General features: G+C 41.8%; 2 protein-coding genes across 3 annotated transcripts; both read left to right on the top strand.

Moving 5' to 3' along the window:
• Positions 1 to 1108: 1108 nt before the first annotated feature.
• Positions 1109 to 5812, top strand: nrgnb (neurogranin (protein kinase C substrate, RC3) b). Of its 2 annotated transcripts, none has more exons than XM_071529951.1 (3): positions 1109 to 1248; positions 2828 to 3032; positions 4829 to 5812. In XM_071529951.1, the coding sequence occupies exons 1-3, from the start codon at positions 1234 to 1236 to the stop codon at positions 4882 to 4884; spliced, it is 276 nt and encodes a 91-aa protein (XP_071386052.1). In that variant the 5' UTR covers positions 1109 to 1233; the 3' UTR covers positions 4885 to 5812. The 2 variants fall into 2 exon arrangements, with proteins under 2 accessions (XP_071386052.1, XP_071386053.1); XM_071529952.1 differs by having other exon boundaries at positions 1138 to 1248; positions 2831 to 3032.
• A 4980-nt stretch (positions 5813 to 10792) lies between these two features.
• Positions 10793 to 16631, top strand: hepacama (hepatic and glial cell adhesion molecule a). The gene is made up of 7 exons (XM_071529948.1): positions 10793 to 10895; positions 13225 to 13572; positions 14014 to 14295; positions 15411 to 15501; positions 15793 to 15860; positions 15978 to 16048; positions 16245 to 16631. Exons 1-7 carry the CDS (start codon positions 10793 to 10795, stop codon positions 16629 to 16631), a joined length of 1350 nt encoding a protein of 449 aa, XP_071386049.1.
• The last annotated feature ends 836 nt before the right edge of the window (positions 16632 to 17467 follow it).

Genomic DNA, 17467 nt, shown 5'->3' with positions numbered 1-17467 from the left:
AGTATGTAGGCCATCTATTCCAGCAGTGACCTAGCTGCAGGATCTCAGGTGCCTTGTCCAGTGATTTTGTACACGTTTGTGTCTGTAACTCACCGCTTATAAGAATCCACAAAGGTCTCATTATGTTGAAAAGATTTTATCTCGATCTGAGGTGGATAAATACTGGGAGATACACAAATGATTAGGCTAATACTTGCGGACTAAAAACATTATGATTGATTACAGTAAGTTTGATTGCACAGTGGTTATCAATCCTACAAATTAGGAAAAAAATGTCTTGATTGATATAGCAAGTCAGCTCAGTGAAACTAGGCATGACCCAAGCCATTTTTTAGGAGACAGCTGAACTCATTGTTTAAATGGTCTGTAAACCAGGAGGGGAGCGTTAATGTCATAGATATAACTCAGATAAATGAATATGTTTTCTGTTTCTCTCCCTCTCCGTCTTGTCTCTGAGGCTGGGAGAGGAGTGTGGGCGGCCATACCAGCTGGGATCAGAGGGATGGAGAGGGCTGTTAGCTCACTCTGCCTCTAATCAATTTATAACACCTCCTGGTGTAAAACACTCCAAGATGCTTACACTGCTTTCATTCGAGAGTGTTAGCAGAATTTGAAAGTCAGCAATTATTGTTTTGTTTTGTTTTTTGGACATTTGGCGTTGACATAGTATCTCTATATTGGTCATCTGTCTGTTGAGTTTACTACTGCGATACTGTAACTTGTGTATTTTCACATTGCTCACTGAACGCAATAGTCATTTTTTGTGTTACTAATTAATAACCAAACTCATAAAATAGTTCCATCAGCTTAATTTGTGTCAAAACTGTAAAACTCATAGTCATATAAATTGTCTAAGCACTATTTCAGTAACTTTTTTTTTAACCTTTATATGAGACGAGGTCTGTGAGGTCGGCAACAGTAATGTGAACACAGTAGGTTAACCTTAATGAGACTGAAAAGATGGAGCACATGGTGTCATGTTTGTAGGAGGTCTCTCTTTCCCTCCCTCCCTCTCTCTCTCCCTCTTTCTGACTGTATGTCTCTCTCTCTCTCTCACTCTGTGCGTGAGCGGGTGTTAGTGAGCATACAGTGATTGTTAGTAGGAGCCAGCGAGGCATCTGTATTGTACTGGAGACTCATGTAAGAGAGCTTTCTTGGTCAACATAGAAATCGAGGCACAAGGCGTACTAGGTTAGCTCATCTGAAGACTGAAGTCGTCTCTGATAGTAAGCCATGGACTGTCACAATGTAAGTAAAAGCTTCAGATTAACTTTTCTTAATAGACCACATTTTTCCATTTTTAACCAGTGATCAGTTTGCTAGTTATACTGCCCGTACAGTTAGTTGGTTAATACAGTTGGTTGGTTACTAATGGTATGTGCTCACAGTTTGGTTGCCTGCCAAACTGCCATGTTTATGTTCCTTTTTTTGTACAGTTAGAAAACTAATGTAAAACATACTGTGTAAACAGTTTGTGTATTTGTGACTCACAAATAGTTTATTTCTAACAGAGAAGGGAATGCAAATTGTCTTATTTAAAACAGCTGTCAGGGTAATTTTGTAATGAGTGGATAATATTGCTCACACTTTACATCAGACTATTTAAAATCAATGTGTGTCAGATCAATCCTATGGACCCTGAAGCAATAAGCAGAAAAAGAGAAGTGTGAAGGTGTATAGCCAACACAATCCAGTGCAATAGCCCTGCTCTGTGCTGCTGTAAGAGAAGTGCTTTCTGGCAGCTCGCAGAGCAGTCAGACAGAGAGGCTAATGAATGCTGGCTGAACAGGTGGGTGGTCACACTCCTACACTGGAGGGGTTTCACTGGAGACAAGATGCACTGCTTCACCAAGGTAGTGGGATGGCAGTGGGCTCATTCTGTGGGCTGCCTTTGTGTGAAACGTCAATCTGTTTCTATAAGCAACGCACGGGGTGTAGCTGATATGTGTTCACCACAGAATTTGAATTGGTGTTTACATAACTCCTTGACAGCCTTGGCACTATTCCACTGACACTTTATGACAAGCAAAAAAATTCTCTTCCACCCACCCCATACCTCCTTGGGGATAGTGTATACTGTGCTTTCTATGACTGAATCAGCTATTGGTGTTGACCGCAGCAACATTTTTGCTGGGTCATCTCTTTCTGGCCAAGTTGCAGGGCAAGAAGTTGTTTTTTCCCTTGAAAGACGATTTTAAACCAAACCAAACCATGAATATATTTTCAAACATGTAACAATATTTTCACTTTGTGGCTTGGTAATAAAAAGAGAACCATGTTTCTTAACAGAAGCAAAGCAGCTTACTATAATAATTTTCTTTGATCATCACCCATTGGTCAGTTTTGAAATCCATACATCTATGTATGCCACTAGTGCCTTTTCATGCTATATTTCTCTCACTAAATCAGACTGATGTACGAACAGTTTAGTACAGACTTTTTGCATAGTTTTATTTAGTTAGTTCCATTGTAGAAACCACAGTGGACAATTTTAATGTACTACAAGAGATATGTTTTCATCTGCAATGTATGAGACTTTTACTGATAACTCGAGCTCAGCAGTAGCAAGGGAGAGAATACAGGGAGGCAATGTGGGTTACTAACCTCCTTAGAGCCCCACTGAAAACTTGGAATAAGGTAGAGCAGCTTGGCAACAGGCACATTTCCCTCTCTGCCAATAATATACCAGTAGACATATATGCCATTTAATGTTAGCTGTGCAATCTGTTAAAAGACGGAGATTGCTCATTCTCCTGGTCGTGTTCCAAGAGGAAAACTTCCCGATAATATCCTACTATGTTGAGCCTCTACTTTGTGGTGCTCTCAGCAGGAGGAGTGTAGCCGGCCCCAGGAGGAGGAGGATATCATGGACATCCCCCTGGACGACCCCGAGGCCAACAAGGCTGCCGCGAAGATCCAGGCTGGCTTCCGTGGCCACATGACCCGCAAGAAGATGAAGCCGGAGGACAAAGCGGAAGGGGAGGAGGTGAGCAGCACTGGGGAGGCGCTCAACGGCAGCCAGGGGGACACAGGTCAGTGGTGTAGAACCAAGGGATAAGACTAGGTCACATAATGCCACTAAAGACGGCATTATGGCTAGTGATCATAAGGTTGGTAATAGAGCCAATAAGTAGGTGACATAAGGTAAGTGATGGGGAGGTGACATCAGTTCCATTATGTAGTCTTTGACCATAACTAGGGTGATGTAACCAAGGGGTATTGCTAAGTGACATATGGTCATCTCTCAATTCTCTTTCATTTCAACAGTGTATTGTGAGACTTACAGTTACAGCAATTCATATACTGTATCCAGGCAACATTATGTCAGGCATAATGTGAGTGACGTAGGAAATGGCATAACATAAGGTGGCATAGTTTGATGTTAGTATATACTGTGTGTTGTTAGTTGAATATTAGTACTCTTTTATTCCATTTTAAGTCACATGATTTGGAATATGAGAGTAACACTGTAGCATAATGCAGGAACACAAGTTGATTTCCCATTTAACATAGCAGAAAAGAACAATTAAAAAGCCATACATAATTAAATACACCTATTAGAGCCCCCTCATGAGTTCTCCCAAGTGTGATTAATGCCATACATACTGACTGACTCATTTAATTACCCCATAGGGTCCACAGCAACGCATGATTGAAACTTTCAATTAACTCTTCGGTTAAAGTGGTTATTAATGAATCAGCTGGTAGATGTTAAATCAGCAGTGAGAAAAGGAGAAGTTTATATCAGAGTTCAGAGATGTCAACACCTGGAATATGTCAGCGCTTTATGTACATTTACACAACTTAAGACCTGTTTTCCTGTTTTTGTTTTATACAACTATGGAGAAAATCACAAGGAAAATATTTAAGAGTGTATTTATCAGTGGCAAAAAAAATATTCATTATAAAATACATTTATTTTCCAAGTTGATTTCTGTTAATCACTATTTGACAGTTTTGCTTTGGTTGCCAATGCCTTGAGAAGGCTTTGATGAGAAAGTCTACAATCAGAGTTCAATTACTGTAATTAGTTTTAATATCATACTAAAAGAAAACACACTATCCACTCTTAAATAGGTCTCACGTTTCCATCAGACATCCACTTAATCAGATGTTTGATCTGAAACTTGTGAGCCAGGCAGGTTATTTTGAGAAGAGAAGTCAGAGAGGGCGTTAGATTCCCAGGCCTCAAAGTTTCACCTTTTCCTGTAAGATAAAGCATTATTTTCTTTGGAGGATGTGGACGACGCTGATTCTCCCTAACCCAGTTGCTGGTTGCCTTGCATCGTTATGTAGGAGATGTATTTATAACTCCAGGTGCATTAGGTATATGCCTCGGAGGGCCAAGCAGAATTAATGGGCCTGTCGGACCGGGACAGAGCATCCCAGGCTCCTCCCACTGGGGGAGACCCCCTTTTCACAACAGACCATAGAAGTGGCTTTTTAAACTCATCAATTATATCAAACATCACCTATCACAAAGAACTAAATACTCAACATCATGAAACACCTATCTGCTTAGAAACTGCATTCTATTTATGTGGCTACTTTTGCATCATAGAACACTCAGTCTGCTTTGAAAATGAATCCTACTTATGTAGCAACTCAGTATCACCGTTGAGATTTTGGTGCGTCATCGTTTGGAGTGTCATGTTGCCATTTTTTTTCAGTGTTTCACAATATAACACCCCCCCCACTCATTGAGTTTACTTATTTTTTTTGATAATGTATTGGAGCATTTGGCCTTTTCAGGACAGGACTGTGTACAGTGAATGTTCTTTCCAGGATCCGCAGTGCTTAAGTATGCCTTGCCTGCTTCTGTTTTTAGAGACAGGAGGATCGGGGGCAGTAGAGAGAGACGACACATCTGTGCCAGAGCAGTGATGCCCCTGCCCTGACCTGGATGGAGAGACCGAGGGAGAGCAAGGTAGCGAGAGATGGCTGGCATAGGCTGGCTGTGCTAGCTTTCAGGCACGCCTTTTTACCCCAGGAGTAACTTTCTTTGTAACACAAATTAGCGGTAGAAAATTAACTAACAGACAAGACAGATTTGAGGGTGTGTTATGTGAATTTTGTGAACTCTTAACACTCCTTCTCTGCTTCCCCAGCAGTCTCATCAGTATGGATGTCTTTGACCCAGAATTTGCAACTCACTGCATGTACTTGTGAAACTTCTGGTAGTGTGCTAGTTTTTAGACGATGATCTGTGAATGTGAAAATGAATGTCCTCTAAACGCTAAACAGGGCTTATTTTGGATGGATCAGTTCATACCATCTGTGTACAAATCTTGTATGCATCATGTTTAGACTTTGCATAACTAATGGCTTGAATGATTTGTTTTTTTGCATTGTTTCAAGTGCTTGTGTCTTTACGATTATTTACCTATTTTGCTTGCTCACAAAAAAGATTAAAACATCAAAAACATCAAAACACAGGTAGCTATGTATGTTTTATCGTATCTATTCTTATTTATGTTATTTGATTTAGATTGTAATTGCCTTGATTATCTTTTTGATCACATATGATAAATGAGTTCTCTTTTCACCTTCTCAAGCATTTTCTATAAATCTGATCTTCCAGAACAGTAAGCATGCAGTAATTACACTTTTTTTCAGACGCTTTTGGTACAGCTTGATCTTATGAGAAATAGATTTATTAGCTTATGCTCTGTTTTTGTGTTGATGGGTTTGACTTGTTTGACATATTTTAAATCAGGTGTATTATATTTCATTGTCAGTGTCTAGAGAATTTACAGAGCTTTCATGCTTGAAAACCAATTGAATGGAACCTTGCTGAACCTTGCTGTAGAATCATGGCGCTACATTAATAAATCCATCTAAAACATACAGATACATGTCTGTTTAAAACTTCATGAATTCAACTTCAGTATCATTTCCATCATTGCTTGGTTTCCACAACTATCAAACAGTAGCTTTGACCTCACCTGTAACCCACTTCTCTACCTTGGAGTTGTGTGGTAAACAAATAGAGGTTCTGGTCCTTTTTCAGTGGTGCTGTTGGTGATTGCTGGGACTGCAAATAGCACTCAGCAGGAGTTCACCACTAATGAACACCATACAGACTCAATGATTAAATCTCTGTCCTGCTACATAGATCACCAACCAGTCGTTATATATTAGTCAGGATTTTTCACAATGCAGTAACTCATTTATATAATCAATCAATGAAATAAGCCTTTTGAGGTGCAGTATGTATGTAAATGTGATGGCTTAATTTAACAGATCAGAGGCAGAGACTGTTTATGACAGCAACATGACAAATATTGGACCTTCAGCCAAAGCTGCTCATTTTTACTCCATCACTGCAACAGCACAACCGCTAATTGGAGAGAGCAGGTCTCCATGAAGCTGAAACAAAGCTGTTTTGTTTCCCATGTGGTTGGCTGCCTAACAACATGGGGAGGCTCGTGTATAACTCATACAACACATAATCGTGCATTTCTAATATTTTATTTTATTTTATAACTTCTTGTTACACCAGTCAATCAAGTTTTTACTTCTGATGATAGTTATCAGAGAGGCAAGTTGCCATACAATTAATCAGATTGTATGTGTTTGCAGAGCCTGTATGCATGAATGCTCGGTCTCAGCTACAGGATGTTTTTCTTTTTGTGCTATCAACATCTGCATTATTTTTAACAATCACACCAGTGAGTGATGTGTGTACGATACTGCAATCCATGTCTTTAAGTGTATAAAGATTCTCTTTAAATTCATAAAAGAACAGCACAATATGTGCTTCGTTTGCTAAAGCCATCTTGTTTGGTTTATGAGAAATAAGCTAGAGCATCTTCAGTCTCCCGGTTCTCCCACTCAGCCCGCCCACACACATCTGAGCCGTAGAACAGCACACTGCACAAACTCAAACTGCAGACATGCATTCACACACAGCAAAAACATGACCCATACTTTCATACGCAGATCCCACTCATATAGTCACTCATTCCCACTCACGTGCATGCACACACACACACACATTCACATTCACACACAAGTTCCTGGTTGTGTCACCAGCTGGTGGAGATAGGACATTTGAACCAACATGAGTATTGCAAAGCCTAAGTGCAACATAGTTCTTTCTCAGCCTGACTCTCCATGGTCCCATAAAAATCCTCTGTGGATCTCATACGGACCTATTCTCTCTCCTCCTCTCCCACTCAGTCCCTGAGGTGCCACGCTCTACTGTCTCTTTAATGACTGTGGGTGAACAATCAATATTCTGCACACCTCCAAACATAGCACAACACCCACTTGATGCTGTAAATTGAATTCTGAGAGTGAAGAAAAGACAGGTGTTCAAAAAAAGGAGCCTGAAAATCGTGTTAGCCGGGGTCTTATTAGATTTTCATGTGAATCTCATGTGAGCAGCGAGTTAGTGTTTGTACAGCAGATAGTAGCCTTAAACTTACAATAGTGAGGCAAAGTGAAATAGCTCTGTCCCCTCATTTTATTACTTGCCAAGTTGAATGTGGACTATTTTAGGAGGTAGTGATCATCCAAGTGATCTGCCTGGTTGGTTCGCTCCCTTTCTCAGACAGCTTGTCAGTGGGAAAAGATCTCTGTACTCTCCTGGGGGGTAATTAGAGATAGATATGAGCCAGCATGAACAGCAGGGGGCGCAATTATCTGCTCTCTAGTGAACATGTCTATTGGCCTCGCCATCTCAGGACTCTAGATAGATACAGTATATTTCATCCTAACTAGGTTATCAGTTATGAGAGGGAAAAAATGAATAATGCTGATTACTGTAGCTGCATAAACAATGCCTGATAAATCACCATTAGTTAGCCAGTACAAAATGATACAAGAATCACATTCAGAAGGTGATACACTATCAGTATCATTTTGTAATAATCACAACATCTTGATGGAGTCCATCTATATAAACTTCTACTAAGTATGTCTGAGTCACACAGCATGACATCAGCGGAGGCTTGTTGTGGATTAAACGTGACAAAGGTTTCTCTCATAACACACACAAACACACACACACACTGACTCAAACACACAGAGGCCCTCTCTCTCCGCTCGCTCTCTCTTTCTTCCTCTATTGACTGGGAAGTGTTCCCCTTGATTTAGGGTCTGTTAGAAGATGAGAGGCAGAGGGAGGTGCTGCTTTTACCCAGGGCAGTGAGGGGGCAGAGACGGAGGGGAGAGGCTCAGCTTTGATGGCCGGCTACAGAGGGGCCTGCATTATACTGGAACCCTGGGAGAGAGGCGGCGAGGCTGAGAGACGACAGCAGCTGTTCCCACATTCCTGGAGCTTCCTGTCAACCGTGCTGCCTGCGTTGCATAAAACCTCCCTTTGTAGTCCGACAAAATAAACTCTTTCCCCCAAACGTGAGAGAGCTAAGTTATGATGCAATTCACTGCTGTATGGGTTCAAGTATTATGGCTGATGGAGTGTGCTGTGGATTATACACATGGCATCATGTCTAATGTAGCATCCAGACTAAGGCGGATATCAATCATGACGTGTGCCTTCTCTAATCCTATTGCCAGATAGAAACATGCATATTGAATATATAAAGAGATTAAAAAGACAAATGCAGCAATTCACACCACAACTTCCATGTCATAACATGGCAAACACTGTTGCTGACAGCTTCTCTTCAGGCGCGGACTCGCTGAGTTTCTACATCAGTCTAGTCAGTGGCTTGGTGTATCTTCTACACCACCAAGAGGACAAACTAGGAATGACACCTTTGTTTCTTTTACAGTTTTTCATAATTGCTTACACACATTTTTTGAAACTAGGGCTCATTTTCTCAAAACTCTAAACAAAACCACGAACACAAAATGCAAAACCCCACAAATCACTGGCAAAATGAAACACTGCATTCAAAACCATTTTATCTCTTTTCAAAATGCTATTTTACGCCCAAATACTTTATTTCAATCACAAATACTTTATTTCAACACTTGAATATGTGTTGGATATGTGAAGTGCTTTACATACAAAACACAATGCAGTAGGAGAAAAACAGAAAAAAAAGGTTTTCTGTAAAAAGAAATTTTAAAAAAAAGGATAAAAAATGAGGCTGCATCCTGCCTCCTATTTGGGTCGGACAGCACCTCATCTACATCACAAGCCATGTTCACACAGACTGGTCGTCTCTCAGTTCTGCAGAAAATCTACAGTAAAAACATGATGTGATTGGCTATGGTCCAAGAATATTTCAATTTTTCAATATGAAATGACACATTACTGTAACATAGGCCAACCATCACTGAGTAGCACAGGCCTACTGATGTGTAGGACTACTACTACTACTACTACTACAACAGTATACTCCAGTATAAAGAACAGCAGCATGGTGTAGACAGTAGGCTACTTGCCTGTTCTTATTTCTGGATATCTAGATGATGGAAGCAGCAGTGAAGCTCAGGTTGGTCTGGACTCTCTGCCCAGCCTCCCTCATGCTCAACCCATGTGGACCACATGGTGAACCAAAGTGACCCGGATCTCATCTGAGATAACTCTTCTCCTTGCTCTTCTTTATCCTCGTCCTCCTCTTACTGTCACTCCTCTTCCTCTAACTCTCACTGCAACATTGGTTTCCATTGTTCTCAAAAACAAGAGGGCTCACCTGTGGCCTTTTTTTACAGTGCTAAAGCTCTGATTTCTGAGTGAACAATTCAGATATTAGTGTTTATATGTGTGATGAGTGGATGTGGCCAATTGGTAAATTCATTTAAGCATTTGGGATGGCAGTGCATCCAAATGAACACGTGATTTTAGTTTTTGAATGTTGTGCCTAATGTAGAGAACGAGAGAAAACTACACATTACTGTGTGTAGTAATTTTGCAAAAAGTGTGACAGAGAATTGCAAACTGAGTGAAAAGCTGAAAATGTGCTTGTAGGTTTGCAGACTTGGTTTAGGGATTTGATACATGAGTTTCAGGTTTTAGTGATTGTGTCCAAGTTCCAGTTTTAGTGTGTAAACAATTGTGAAAAACTGTATTACCATGCACCTCACAGACAGGCATAGCATGGACCGTACACCTCTCAGACAGGTATTGTAGCAACTTGCCCATTGTGTGTGTGTGTGTGTGTGTGTGTGTATGTGTGTGTGTGTGGATACATGTGTGTTTGTGAGCTAGTGTCAGCTGTAGCGCTGTTTGCCAAGTGATGAATTGTGAGTTTATTGTGAGGCCACAGAGAGGGGTTTGCACAAGGAGGGGAAAGTGGACCAAAAAGGGGGGGGGTTAGTTGTTTTTCAAGTTCAGTCATTTCAATTCCTTAAGTGGTTTTCTTTCAGAGCCACTGTTTTGGTTGAAGTAGTTCATCCCAGCAGGAATTCCAGCAAAGCGACTCAATTCAATATTGTATTCAACTCTTTTATGGCATACTTAAAGTACAAAAAAATCCAACACAAATCAAAAAACACATTCAATTTGTGCGTAGGGAGCTTTACACAATAACAGCAGCTTTAGGTTAAATAATTATACCGAAAACAAACACTTACTTCTTTTCTATGGGCTCCTTTCTGAAAAGGCCAATGTGGAGTGGAGGAGAAGAGCTCGTCTACACTCTGTCTCTGTCTCCCACAAACACACACAGAGACACACACACACACACACAGTTGGCTGTTGTTGGCTGTGACTGGGGTGCTGTGAGGAGAGTGGGGCTCAGTGCGGCCAGGCAGAGGCCAGTGTAGCAGGCAGGCAGGCAGTGGAGAGAGTGTTTAGTGCTCAGCCATAGAGACGTGTCCGGGGTGGATAAACCATGCTCACTGGGTGGGAGAGAGACTCAGCCCGGGATACAAGATGAAGGTGGAGAGGAAGACCTCCTCTACAGGCGACAATGTGACAGACATTCCTTTGCTGGCGACGCTCTTTGGCCTCTTCCTCCCCCTCCTTCTCCTCACAGGTAAGCCCAAACACTTCTTACTCAGAGCTTACAGGATAAAGAATCTGACTGGGACTAATATGTTTCAGATAATGGGTGCGGAACAAGTGGATTTTTTTAAATTCTGAAACTCTGACAGACTATCAACTAACGAACAGAAAGCAGCAACAGTTAGTTCTGTTTTTAATTCATCTCTTTTTAATTAAAAAATGTTTAATGTAAACTTCTGGGGGCAACACGTTTTTTCCTTTTAGGTTGTCTTTGTTGTTTTCTGTGTTTACATGAATGGCAGAAAACATCTGTATCTCTCATGAGCCAGATCAAAAGATAAATCCTTACCACGAGTGTTTGTCCAATAAAGTTAATCCTGGTTATGCTGATAGTAGGGTTATCCTTGTCCTTGTGTACCCTGGGCAGGCAGCAGAATGGATTACTTAATGGGTGGTGCTCTATTCAGCCCCCATCCCAAACTCAAAGGAGCCTGGAGTGGCCTCAGCTATTGTAGGCATGTAAGAGGGGGAAGTGTAGGTTAAGTATAATATCAACAAATTTTGGGAAAAGGGCAGGGGCAGAACATGGCTGTGCTAAACTTGCTGTTGTGTGTGGTGAGTTCATGTGAGGAAAAACTGACCTCAAATGTTTTGGGTTGGCAGTTCAATTTTACACCCTGATGGTTTTAGTTTGAAAATGTGATTACAAGTTTGATTCCATGATCCGTACCAAGGGCCCAGCTTACTCTGGACCAGGCCAATGTTGCAAGCTGCTTTTAGCAGAATCACTGGACCCTGTGTCTATCTCCTGCTTCACCACTGACAAAGAGTCTCTCTCTCTCCTCTCTCTCTCTCTCTCTCTCTGTCTCTCTCTCTCTCTCTCTCTCTCTCTGTCTCTCTCTCTCTCTCTCTCACTCTCTCTCTCTCTCTCTCCCCCCTCTAAACCCCTCTCTCTCACCCTCCCTCTCTCTTTTCAAGGGAGGAAACTAGTTCCAACAATCATGCCCTTTGTCTTATCGTCCTGGCAACCCCTGTCAGGCGGACCAAATGGTTGCCACGGCGATGAGGCGATGCCATGCTAACTGCCTCACTACAGAGAATAGTGAACAGTGCCGAGTCTCTCTCTCTCTCTCTCTCTCTCTTCCTCCCAAGTTGCTCTTTCCATCTCAGAGGCCTAACGGTGGGATGCCCATCATAGGCCCCTAGCCAATGTTTAGACCTCCATGTGTCCAGCGACGCTGAGTTATAGGAACCTCCACTGTGAACATAATAGCTTTGCTGTGCTGGTTACCAAGACAGGGCTCTTCCATAAAGGATAAAATGTGGCTAACACTGTAATACCTTTTCCCTATATCCCTGCAGGAGGCGTAGAATAATTGGAGGAACACAAATCAAAATTAGTGTATTACTTGTTCACAACGAGGGGTCATGAAGATGTCTGTGGGGGAGAGAAGCAGATTGGTTATATGTCAAGACATGTGACTAGACATCATGGCCTTGACTGAACACGGAATAATAAGAATTACTTTGTTTGTATGTATAGCACAAGCTGTGCAGTGACTGTATTAAGACAAAAACCCACTCTTAAACAGAATTTATATATAATTCTGCAAGAAAGAAATAGCAAATATCTCAGACAGTTCAGTCAATACTGTGAACATGAAAAAGTCACTTTAGAAACCAGAGAGCTAGGGTTCTTTGTGATGCCATCAAGAGGCAAAACCTTGAGCTGCTCTACTGAAAATGAAAGACGACTGCATTTGTAAAGTAATAAAGTGTTTGTCTCTTACATCCAAAACAATTTCATTTCATTGTAGGGTGGGTTTGAAGAGTGGCACCAGAGAGGCTTCAGGATTTGTCTCCTTCAGAGTCTTGGCTCTCTTGTTTTAAGCTTCAGGATATTATATAAGATTTGTTCATTTTCAACCTAAACAAGCGAAACTATCCAAGGTCATTAGGGTAGCATGTAAATTGTGTTTACATTAAAATTGTTACTCTATACATATATAGCTAGAGGAAAGACAAGGGACTTTACAAAAATATGGAATGCTTTATGAGAATTTCTTGAAGGTGAGAATGTACAGTCAACTTGAAAGTGTTTCATATTGCTGCTTGATTTTGCTTTAACTTTTATATATTTATTTGTCCATTTATTTTGTATGCATGTGTATTTTTTTACCTAAATATGTAAGATGTAAGAACTATATCTCTAGTTTATTCCCCACTCACTAGCTAAGCACCTTGAGCTGTAAAGTGATTGCCCTTTGTTAACTCAATGTCCCTATACTACAATTCCCTATATTATTTCCTGTATAGTGGCCACACCAGCATCTGATACGTCTCTCTGCCATCTTCTCCAGGTGCCGTGTCAGGAGTGAATGTGACCAGCCAAACCCAGCTGGTGAGAGGCACGGCGGGCAGAGAGGCCCTCCTGTCAGTCAGCTACTCCAGCAGCAGCTCCGACCAGCCTGTCATTAAGTGGCAGCTGAAGAGGGACAAGGAGAAACCCATCACCGTGGTGCAGTCTATAGGAACCAGCATCATAGGGAACCTGCGGCCGGAGTACCGCAACCGCATCCTGGTGTTCGAGAATGGGTCTCTGCTGCTGCACAACCTGCAGCTGTCAGACGAAGGGGCGTACGAGGTGGAGATTTCCATCACAGATGATACCTTTACCGGAGAGCACTACATCAAGCTCACTGTGGATGGTACGCACAGTTACTGTCCTTTTAAAGGCCCGGATTATCCCAAAGTTCAAAATCACAAACAGTGGGACCAGTTCCAAACTGAGCAGGCTACCAAAAAGGGGTTATGAGCTAGTTGTAAATTGAAAATACATTCTCTTGACTGCACAAGGGAATGTAGTGTTAAAATATTCTAGTTTTGTTGTTGATAAATGAAACTAAAAGCTAAATTGAATATTTAATGAACACAGTGATTCAGAGTGTGTTGGTGGTGTTCTTTTTAAGACACACATACTAAAGACACCATTCAAGGTAGCAGGATTTCACACTTCAGTTCCTCTTCTGTAACTAGATGAGGCCAATCTCCCTCTCTACTCCTCCTACAAGTCTAAAAATCTTTGAATTTCAGTCTTAAACCATCTTAAAGTTTCTTTTTGCATCACGTGTTTGTCCTGTCCTCCTCAGTTCCCGTGTCCAAACCTTATGTCCAGATGATGGCCTCGTCCGTCTTGGAGTACAGCGAGTACTTTAACCTTCACTGTTCCCATGACAACGGCACAAAGCCCATCTATGGTTGGCTGAAGGGAGGCAAGGGGCTGACTAATGACTCACGTCTGCTGCTGTCTCATGACCAAAAGGTGCTGACCATCTTGCGGGTGCTGATGTCAGACGATGACATTTACGCCTGCACAGTGGAGAACCCCATCAGCAGCATGAAGAGCGTTCCCGTCAAGCTCACTGTCTACAGTAGGTGGCGCTGTAAAAGTAGCAGGATCGCTCAACTTAGGCTGAGCTCACATGTGGGATAAAGAGTGTCTATCTGTAGTAGATGTAATGTCAGATGTGTTTCTGAGTCTGCAAGTTACAACTGAAAATTTGTAAAGCTGATGAGTGTCTGATAATAAAGCCTGTGTGTATTTGAGCTCGATATAAAACACACATCCATTCTCAGTGGCTGCCCAAAGCAATTATCGTCCCAAACAAAACCATACTGAAGCATGCCTGCCTCTCCAGCAATGTTGTTTACAACAAGTGCAAATCCAGGCTGTGAGTCCAACAGAGTGAGTTAGCCCAGAGGGGCTGTTACTGGGCACCAGAGAGAGAGAGAGAGAGCGAGAGAGAGAGAGAGAGAGAGAGAGAGAGAGAGAGAGAGAGAGAGAGAGAGAGAGAGCACACAGTCTAATCCAGTGAAAAGACAGTTATTTATGAGGAGGCAGTAGAAAAAGAAAGCAGGTGGGGTGGACGCTTTGCCCCAGTGGCGCTCAGTAATCCTGGGTTCATTATTGCTGTACTGTGAAGTGCTGCATGAAGAGACACCAACAGGCCCGGTCCTCAAACCCCTCTGTATTCCCTCTGCATGCAAAGTCTCAGAGTGACGTCCCTAACATGCTACTTCATGGCACCTCATTCATGCCAACATAGTGACTCCACAGACTTGGCAAGCAGCGCAGAAAATTTAATATTATCGAAAGTTCTTGGCCTGTACAACGCTTCCGCAAAAAACAACACATTTCTTGTCTTAAAGCCAGTGCTTCATCCTTTCCTGGAAAATGTACTTATTCCACTGGTTCTTGTTAAAGAGAATAAAGAGAAAGAATAGGAAAAGGTTTTACATTATGATTTATTGGAGGTAAAGCTCAGCAGCAGAGGGGAAATACATGTGTCTGGGCAAAGCTTCGAGGGCCAGTTTTAACAAGTGTGGGAGAAAGTAGCTGCTTAGCCCTGCTGTTCTTGACATGAGCCTCTCCATCTTTCTTTCTTTCTTTCTTTCTTTCTTTCTTCCTCTCTTTCTTTCTTTCTCTTCTCCCCTCTCTCTTTCGCTCTCTCTTTCTCTCCTTCTCCTCTGTATCCCTCTGGCTTAGGACGGAGCTCGCTATACATCATCCTGTCCACCGGGGGCATATTCCTCCTAATCACCCTGGTGACAGTGTGTGCCTGCTGGAAACCCTCCAAGTAAGAGCCACTGTCCTTCTTCATTGCTTTCTACTCATTCCCCCTCTTTTCTCTCTCTCTCTCTCTCTCTCTCTCTCTCTCTCTGGCTTTGATTTTGCACATGGACCTGAGGATGTGGCCAGAATCTAAATAAGCTCAGCAGCATCAATACTCTACTTAACCTCTGATATGCACTTTATTTATTGTCAATAGAAATGTGGTGAACACAGTGACCTGTAGTTTGTCTTAACTGACGTTTATAGCAGCAACATCTGGATGTGTTTCAAACGAGATCTGTTCTGTTTGCTGTAGAAAGAAACACCGGCCTGTCCCCCAAAGAGCTCCTGTCTATGTGGAGCAGAGTGAAAACGGCCATGATGGTGAGCAACAGCAGTGGTGTTTTCCCCTTCATGTATTGCTCATATGTGTATGTACATGGTCAGCAGTATATTAGCCAATATTGGTTCTAAAATATCTTCAAATATCTTCATTTACAGTTGATGTTGTACCTAAACCAGCCACACTTGGTCGAAGGAGTCCCATGCCTCTCTATGTTCTCAATGAAGATGTAAGTGGCTAAAAAAAAGTTCCATTTACCATCTATAAGAGCTATAAGGCTTGTTTCTCAGTTTGAAACCTTTGTCTTGATGAACAAATGTGCCCGACTTAATTTTTTTGTAAAGATATTGACTTAATCTAGATTTGATTTGATTTTCTAGATAACGTTTCCTTTTTTTAACGTGTTGACCAACTTCTTGTTCCAGGAAACTCTAGAGCGTTTGGAGGAATGTCCAGGTAATGCTGTCAGCCAATCAGAAATGAGCAGCCCCGCTACCTACATCCCATCCCACCCCCTGTCCTCCAACACCACTGACAGGCCCATCTGGTCCGCCCCGCGCAGGTACCCCCGCAGCCCCGTGCCCTCTCCCCTGGCCCACCCTCTCCCACTAAGCCCCCCGGCTCCCCCCCTGCGCCCCGTCCGCTCCCCCGCCCACTCCCCCGGCTCGTCTCCGCACGTTTTCACCCCGATAAGAAAGGTCCGTTCCCCGGTCGGCATCCCAACCAGCCACCACCTGCCTGTAGAGGCAGCTGAAAGCCCGGGCACCAGCGATCAGACTCACTCTCCAACCCATTTTTCCCAGCATTCCTAGGGTTCCTAGGGTTTCAAGTGTGTAGTATGTTGGTCTTTTGTTACATTCTGGCATGAGGATACTGGATTTGACACACTAAGATAGAAGACGTCTCAACTAACTACTTGTCTTCATACGCCATCATCTGTCATCATTCATACCTCCATAGCCTTTCTTAAGGACAACATTTCTCTTGTCTTCTGGGGTGTAAGAATAATATCTATTTCCTTTCCACCAGCATTTATGCCACAACCATGTATATCATACTGAGACAGTGTTATATATTTTGCTTCCTGAAGAATTTTACTGGGAACTTTTGATATCACGTGCCTGTACATATGTAAATGAAAATGAATGTTTGGGGAGGATTTACCCATTTTTGTTTCTTTTTTCTTTTCTTTTTTTTTTTTTTTTAGTAACAAACATGTATGTTAGGTCATTGTATAACCTCAAAATCAAATAATAAACAAAAATGAAAACGAAAAAATGTATTTCATTACAGTAATTTTGTTAACACACACACACACACACACACACACACACACCTCTTACATTTTCTATTATTATTTGTTTTATTTTTATGTATTTATGTATTTGTATTTGTCATTGCAGTAAGTCACAACAGTATGAAGTAAAAGCACTTCCCATGATTCTCCATCTTCAGTGGGAGGGTAATTCCTAACTAGCCCATTAGGGGTCACCCACACATTTCTTTAAATATTTCAATGGCCAAAAGGCAAAAGACTATTGAATTTTGTTGTAAATGTATTTTACCTCATAAATAGATTTTTTATTTATTTTTTTCAATCTATAAGTAAGTAAGTATTGTTTATTGCTTCCATTCAAATAAAAGTGGA

Source organism: Centroberyx affinis, unplaced genomic scaffold (assembly GCF_046629955.1).
Source record: "Centroberyx affinis isolate AG114_WGS23_722 - 3 ecotype Tasmania unplaced genomic scaffold, CSIRO-AGI_Caff_v1 ptg001854l_1, whole genome shotgun sequence".
In the NCBI taxonomy this organism is placed as follows: domain Eukaryota; kingdom Metazoa; phylum Chordata; class Actinopteri; order Beryciformes; family Berycidae; genus Centroberyx; species Centroberyx affinis.
This window is presented reverse-complemented; position numbering and strand designations above follow the sequence as displayed.

What these genes read in the sequence shown, in the direction of transcription:
- hepacama (XM_071529948.1), top strand. Translation starts at nt 10,793, where the DNA reads ATGAAGGTGGAGAGGAAGACCTCCTCTACAGGCGACAATGTGACAGAC. An exon ending in CCCCCTCCTTCTCCTCACAG is followed by an intron (nt 10,896 to 13,224) that starts GTAAGCCCAAAC and finishes CATCTTCTCCAG; the next exon opens with GTGCCGTGTCAGGAGTGAAT. An exon ending in TCTATGTTCTCAATGAAGAT is followed by an intron (nt 16,049 to 16,244) that starts GTAAGTGGCTAA and finishes TTCTTGTTCCAG; the next exon opens with GAAACTCTAGAGCGTTTGGA.
- nrgnb (XM_071529951.1), top strand. An exon ending in CGGCAGCCAGGGGGACACAG is followed by an intron (nt 3,033 to 4,828) that starts GTCAGTGGTGTA and finishes TTCTGTTTTTAG; the next exon opens with AGACAGGAGGATCGGGGGCA.